Below are 8,160 nucleotides of genomic sequence, written 5' to 3' on the forward strand. Positions count from 1 at the left end.
CTAAAACTAGATTAGTTCTAACGAAAAAAATAACATTGTCTCTCTCTCTCTCTCTCTCTCTCTCTCTCTCTCTCTCTCTTTCTCTCTCTCGCGCGCTACAAACTAGAGACTCTCTAATAAAATCCTGAACATGAAGAAAGACTCTTTCGATTGATTCGTCATGTTTTAATAATTCCTGAGAAAATGAAAGAAAGAGACAAATAGATAAGAAAAAGATAAAATAGAATGAGAAAGAGAAATAAATAGTAAATGTATATTCTTCTCTCTCCTGGAATTTTGTTAAAACTACTATATATAAACTATTGTATACAAAATTGCGGCTCGTTTAGACACTTATTGAAGAGTTTCTACTGCAAACGTACATGGAATCGTATTGTCGAGTCCTGAGGTTCGGGGAAGCCAATGTTCTGTAAATCGCAGGATCAGCTCCAGAGAAATCCGTCCGCGCACCGGCAAAGAGCCCGCCGGAAGGACCCCTCGAGAGAAGTGCCGTGACGTTTGCATGTGGCGAGTACGGGCACATAGCCACACCCGACATCTCGCTGGTCACACTCGTTATATTCTCGATCTACGGTCATAATTGCTATCGTATAGATTTATCGTATTCAAGTGGTGCGACTTTGTCGCACCAAATGGTATGTTCCACCAAATGGTGTCGTTCCAAATCGAATGTTAGATCGCTAGTGATGATAAATATTCATTGATGCGTCGGATCGCAACAAGCTGCGACGAGAGGAAACATTAGGATTTGAAATGGACGAAATTTTGCTCGCCTGGACCCGATCGGACAAACTACTTTCGGAGAACATACCTCTCGCCACGCGCACCACGGGCTGAATGCGTAAGTGCCGCAGGTGAAGAGGCTCTTGCCGTTGCTGAGGAGCACTTTGACGTAATTATGACAATCCTCGACGCTCTGGCCCTTATTCTGACAGGTGTTGACCTTGTCCTCCGGCGCAGACCAGGAGGCGTGTTCCAAGTCCGTCAGCGACGTCAGTGTCAAGCGGTACAAATTATCCCTGAAAAGACACGCTTTATTTACATTTTCGTCGGCGTGCTCTTCACATGTCATTAAGCGTCCCGTATGAAGGCCGGTCGCTATTAACCTATTAAAGTCCACTGGCGTTGCTACTGGCCATCTCTACTCGTCGCTTTTGCGACATTGTTTGTAATATCTTCCGAAGCAAACTTCTTCAGTATTCTATCGATGAAATAAATTAATACCGGATCTCGAAAAATCGGTACTGTAATTTCTCGTGGAATACGAATCTCGTGGAGAATTATGAGTTTATTGGATTCATAATAGACTTTCGTTTAAAGAACATTCGCGCAGATATGGATTTCATTAAAGAGTTACTGGAAAAACTCATTGAAAGTCACATAGCAATTGGTGATCGAGAATGTGACGATTTATAAAGCGTATCTCAATTTTAAATCGGGGAAGAATAACCGTGACAAGTGACAGTAACGAGTGACGAATAACGACGATAGCTTCTTTTATACGATAGAATTTATGACAACGCATTCAGTAAGATCTAAGCCACTGAGAGTAGAGACTCTCGTCGGTTTTCTATCATTTCTCTTTGAAATATCAGCATGATTATGAATGCTGATATTCATGAATTCCTCAATAACATGGTTCATTATGCTACTCCAATTATCTCCTTATCTTTATTAAAACGTGTTCTACATGTCTAAATAAATGTTAATATTACCGTTAATATTAATGCGACTTAAGAAAAAATTTTTATGTTAAATGCTGCAATACATTTCAATATTGATAGAAGAACGATTTATTACTGTCAGCGTAGACAGTAATTGTTGGACAAAAGTTCTCGTGAAATAAATTAAATAAAATTAATTGTCTTCAGTTTAATCTTTCAAGTGTATTTGCGAGAGATAGAAAACAAAAATTACACACTAATAGATTTCAACTTAAAAAAAGATTTAATAATCTAATACTTTGTATGCAAGAACAGCCTTGAAAGCCCCTTTATAAAAATACGCAAACGAGAGAAAAATCGTCTGTAAGTCAAGATATAACTGACGCGAGAATTGTAGAATTAATGATTTATGAGGAACAGTCGAGGATTGAGGATGTTCTACAACGAGCCGATCGGGAAGCTGATGGTTTCCTGTGAAATAAACGTGCGCGCGGCTACCTTCCGAGGAATGCGACCGCTTGCGAAAGGTGACGTGATGAGGTGCCCGGTATCTCGAGATAAAAAAAACCTTGAGAGGAGCGTCACTCGCCGTGCGTTTCATTCCGCGGAGCGTTACGATCGCGTCTCTCGCGGCCGATCTCGAGGCGCTCACATGAGGCACTCGTGGCAGTCACGAAGGCGTACTCGGGTTTGACAGCGGCTTCGAGGAGCCCTCGAAAACTCCTCGGACGACATTCCACGGCAGCCCACTTGACTTCAATGCGTGTACTCACGCATATGTACGCGAGTGCGTACGGCGCTTCGCCACCGAGTACGCGAGAGATCAAGCGATTTTTTGGTGCACCCGTTTCTCTTCCAACATAATCGATAGATTGGACATTTCTGCTCACTATTAAGAGTTTTTCAACTTTATCAAGAAACTTTGAACAGAAACAATGATTTTGTTAAATATCTAAAAATTTAGGTAGATACAAATTTAAAAATAATTTCGTTGGACCATCAAAATAATTGTGTAGGAAATTGAACGTAATAAGCAATGCTGCAAAAAATTTGCACAAAAGAGTTTTGGTATTCTAGCTATCACTTTGAGAATTTCTATATAATTATTTTGATAATCTAAAATTATTTCAAATCTGTATTTAGCTAAATTTTTAGATATTTCAACAAAACTATTCTTTCGATGTAAATGTTCGATGAGTATATGTGGAAGTTTCCTTCGCTCAGAGAGTATTGATATGTAATTATTATTTAATAGAATGTCATATTTAGAAAACTTGATTTACGCAAAAATTTCTGATTATAAACATTGAAACATTGTTATTAACTTCATCACAGAAGTCAAGCTTCAGCTTTATAACGCGACTGATAGATTTGTATGCTGTGATTTTTATTTACCATGATAAAAGCGGAAGTAAAACTTCTGTACGCAAACGCACGGCATTAGCAAATCTGGTGCGAGAAAACGCCGGAAGACGGCGATCAACAATCACCTCAAGAAGCTCGATAAATAAATTATCATCGGCTTATAAATAACGCGTGGAGATATGGTTTACGTGTGATCGTCCGCATGTCTCTTCTCGGCAAGGAGAACGACAACAACGACAACCACGATGATCAAACAGGAAGTACAGTCGAAGCAGTCATAGATAACCACTGGATAACTCGACACTCGCCTATGTCCCTTTAACGCCCATTTTCACCAATGTAGATTAACTTTAATCTCGATTCAATTGACTCTTCGTCTTTTTCTAGTTCTAAAGAAGAAAAAGACGAAGAATAAATTGAACTAAGATTAAAGTTAATCTACGTTGGTGGAAATGGGCATTAGTAGCGACGCAGCATGCCTTTTTTTTCCTCCGGTGACGATCGCGATATATGAAAATGAACTGCTAAACGCGCGATTGCGATGATAACTTTGCTACTACAAAAAAAAAGATAGATTTTCAAAGTGAAATTTTATTATTCCGTGCGGCCTACATATTGTCATATCAAACATTGATTCCAATAAAAAATTGATTGGATATTAAAGCTCTTGACTTATTTACAAATCTTCAGATTAATGATGTCAGAAGAAAACATAATAAAAATTCTTACAAAACATATTAAAATAGAAGTATTTTTTCAATAACACAATATTTGCATTTGATAGAGATATACTTGTATATAACAATGAGTAATATATATCGAAAACTTTCCTTTCATCTCGAATAAAATCAAACCAATATTTCGATGTTACATAGCTTGTTTCGTTTTCTAGGCATATTTCTATTTCAAATCGTTTATTTTTATTTCAAATTATTTACTGATTACCGGAATACAAAGGAAATTTTCGGTATACTTAACAAATCTAATTTATTGATTGCAAATATTGTTATAAAAATATTCTCATTTTAATATGCAAGAAGTTTTTAACTTTTGCCTAGCTTCATAATACAAGACTGTGTAATGAGTAGGTAGAAATCTTAAAATAGAAAAAGATTTATTACAGAATTTGAAGAGGATATAAAAATTTCGAAACATCGTGTATAAAATTATTCGAATAATAATTATAACAGTTTTATTGAAAACTGAGCATTAATTTCAATCGATTTAAAAAAGTTTCTTTTCTTTCTAAAAATTTACTCTCTTACTTTCAATAATCTTCCTATTTTCTAACGTCACGAGCAAGATGAAGAAATGATCTTCAAGAAATGATATCGCTTTCACACGCATGTGTATTGCGTGCGAATACAAATGCCTGTGCACTTCTTCATTAGACTGTTTGATAATTGCGCGTTCTATGCTCTGCATAGACCTTTTGTCAAATCGATGAACTCAATTTATTCATGATTGCCGTGCCGCAACTTATAATCCATTGCGCTATGTCCGACACACATGCATAAACGTCGTCCGCGCTGCATTCTACTCGATGCTCCGGGGGACTGTGGTCCCGCGGCATTCATTGACTTCTCTATCAATCCTATTCAGCCATTGGGTTAATAGTCTTAATCTGCCATATTGTGCCTGCAATATGGAGTTGTCCCGCACTTCCTTTCACCAAGGAAGAGAGATTTCAAAAATTTGATTTAACCATTGACTATTTGGTATTCAACTTTGAATATTATATATACATATATATAATATTATATTTGAATATATGTATAATATATATATAAATATTTAAAGCTAAGATATTGGAAAAAGCTTATTTAAAAATAAGTAAAAGTATATTTAATTATAATCCTTGTAATTTCCTTTAATTCTTGAAAACTCATAATTTTCGATCAACGTCTGACTGAACGTCAATCTCTTGAAATTATTGCGACACTTCGATATTTTAATTAACGATTAATAAATGATTCTATTCTCTATGAAAAAAAATGGAGAATTATAGAATGATATCCTATATATTAATCCGTATTTCGTGAACCTTTTCTTTCCTTGCACCGGCTGTTCGAGAATGGCGACGGCGATGGCGACAACGGAACTCGCAACGAAGCATAAACGGCGCCTACGTGGGCGCTCATGTCGCGGCACCGCGTGATAGTTCGAGCAAGTAATTATTATTTAAGTGAAATACATGAGTGCGGGCAGGGTACTGGTTGTGAATGCCAATTAATAAGCCAACATGGCACATATCCCGCCGGATTGCTGATCTATTTGTATCGGCAATCTACATGTGGCAATAGTAAAATCCAGTCGTATATGTATGGACCAGGGTGCGAGTTCGCCGAAGGGATATCGTTATTTCTCATACGTCACAGGAGACACGACACCACAAGGCCGTCGGGCGCGACATGGGTGAATTATGCCACATGAGGAAAAGAAGCCGACATCTTTCAGAGTCAAACGGGGGAGAAAAGAGCTGCGGATAAAATAAAGTTACGCCTGTGATGTAAGAATCCCAGGTGCTCTTGCGCATTTCTAATTAGCCAATGAGGAATTGATGTCATTATCTTGTCACAGTTTGAATTGGCATCATATCCTTTTATTTACTTATTCTTGTATTTTTATTAAATTATTCGTGCTTGCATTGTCAATGAGTCTAAATTGTGCGTGAAGACTAGAACATCAGATTCCAATGCTCGTTTTTTTGGTGATGTGTAGCTTAAGGACTATGGCATATAGAAAATCTTAATCAATAAGACGAATAAACAGTAAAGACATCAACACGTTGGATTTATTACTGCTTATGTTATCTCAAGATCTTTATTGTGATCTTTATTGAGTTCACTTATTGCTTACGTTCTTACTGTTTAAATTATTTCGTGTGCCATGACCCTAAATGTGGCCATTTAAATATAGATATCTGCACAAAAATTCTGTATGAAATTCGTCTCGAGCGACGAATACCTTGGATATTTACACCATGAGGACATTTACATCATCCAGCCTGCAAAACTGCAATTGGAAAAGAATTTTTAGAACGGAGGAATCAAATCATAAACATCTGATCTTCTTATTAAAGATACGACGTGACTACTGCATCACCTTTTTATTATTTGTATGCGATTTAAAATAATCCTCTTCTAAGAATGGAATTCTTTAATAGAATTCCTTGAGTACTTAACGGCTAAGTGGCTTTTCTTCCAGGTTTTTACCGCATTCTTCGGGAATGCGGTAGATCGCAATCGATTTTATATCTCGTTGTTGTATCATATGCAACGGGACTCGCACGAGACCCAATTTTACGGTAATGGCGCGGCTGGATATCGCGGCTGGAGTTTTACAGGCGTCAATCAATGTCTTTCATATTTTCTTGTTAGAACGTGGGTCCGTGTGCGAAGTAGGCGGGCAGTAAAGCGAACCCGATGTTACTGTCGTCGCATGACATGTTGAAACACCTCGATCGCGGGAACGTAACGAGATATGAGTCGGTATTGTCATACGCGCTGTTTATTCCAAGAGTGGCGCATGTTGAGTTTTGCAATATAAATGCATTTAAATGCAACGCAGGTATAAACGATCCTCATGTATCTACCTCTACAAAATTCGCAAATTAAGTTTGATTTACACCGCTCGCAAAATAAACTCACACATCAGTCGTCGTGAGAAGCAATCATGTGTCTTCACTGAAGAAAAAAATAACAAAACTGTGAAGATTGTAATTGAAATTAAATTCTGCGTAATATATTTTTCCCATGAAAAAAACTTTCTTTTTATCACACGAAAATTTAAATATATTATCAATTATGCCGCGACGTAATTGTGCAAAATTTCAATTATAAAGGTTATGGCATACAAAGAAATCTAAAACGTTGATTTGGTTAACGCGTGGTAACGTTTTATTGCTTAAGTTTTTCTGTGAGCCATGACCCTAAAGACTATCGCACACAAATAAGACTTAAGCAGTAAAACGTAAACAGTATAAGGAAATCAACATCTGGCTATGACCTTATGATCTCTACTGTGATTGGCCAATTCGTTCATGTTTTTCTATTTAAGTTTCTTGTATGCTCTTGTGCTCCTAAGATTAGTCTTAAAGCAAAAAATATGAATTCACTTTGCATTCCAACTTTGCCTTCTAACTTAATTTATCCGATTCAAAAAAGGAGTTTCATTCATTGATCCAGTCCCACGGATAAGTAAGTCATGAGTAGTAAGTAGGTACGTTCGTTTCGTGCGACGTAAATGTTGTTTATTGGACGAATGATCACATTGAAACAGATTACTTCCTGCTCAGTGGACAAATACCCCTTTGGCCCCCTCCCTTTCTCGTCGTGTGGACGAACGCGATAATGACCGCGCTATTGTGTCGTACTATACGCGGATCCTCCTTGTTGCGCGATCGTAATTCGCGTCTCACGCCTTGAGAAAACTATGTGTAGCAGTTGCAAGCTCGTTGTCTCGTCATAATTGATTCATTACGTGGCGCTAGAATGGACATGCGCAACGATTAACTTCGTATGCGCCTGCCGAATCGATTTTCCTGTGTCCTCGTTTCACTCTCGTCAATCCCATGTCCTATTTGAAGCCTCCCACAATACTAAAAAAAAAAAAATCTCGCTCTACTGTATTTAAATTTATATCACGTAATTTGGATGATGTAATAAACAAATCGAAATAAACGAGAATTTTGTGCCTGCTAAATATGCACAAGGCTTTATGCATTAATGAAAGGTATCGCAAAATAAATTATAAATACATGGGTAACGCAGACGAAAAATCTATTAATATGAAACATATGTAATCCGTTTTGCTAATTTTTGTATGTGTTTTGATTGTATAAATTGTGGACATCATATTTTGTACCCATTATCTCATAATTAATGTCTATATACAATCCGCGTGTTATACTTATAGATTATTAAGGTGCTGCTCGATCGAGAAATTAAAATCGGGTTAATTTAACTTACGTACTTTCCAACATATATATATATATATATATATATATATATATATATATATATATATATACAGTAGTACGTACGTACGTACGTAGTACGTCGTACGTACGTACGTACGTACGTACGTACGTACTACTAACTACTACTACGTACGTACGTACGTAACGTAA

At 37.0% G+C, this 8,160-nt stretch overlaps 1 protein-coding gene across 1 annotated transcript in view; it reads right to left on the reverse strand.

The window, feature by feature from the left end:
- Positions 1-8,160, reverse strand: part of LOC105626587 (semaphorin-5B) — a 68,800-nt gene that overhangs the window by 6,353 nt on the left and 54,287 nt on the right. The window contains 2 exon segments of the mRNA XM_012207884.1: positions 290-568; positions 812-1,019. Of these exon segments, the coding sequence (XP_012063274.1) occupies positions 290-568; positions 812-1,019 (487 nt within the window).

The sequence above is a fragment of the Atta cephalotes genome (assembly GCF_000143395.1).
Source record: "Atta cephalotes unplaced genomic scaffold scaffold00001, whole genome shotgun sequence".
In the NCBI taxonomy this organism is placed as follows: Eukaryota; Metazoa; Arthropoda; class Insecta; order Hymenoptera; family Formicidae; genus Atta; species Atta cephalotes.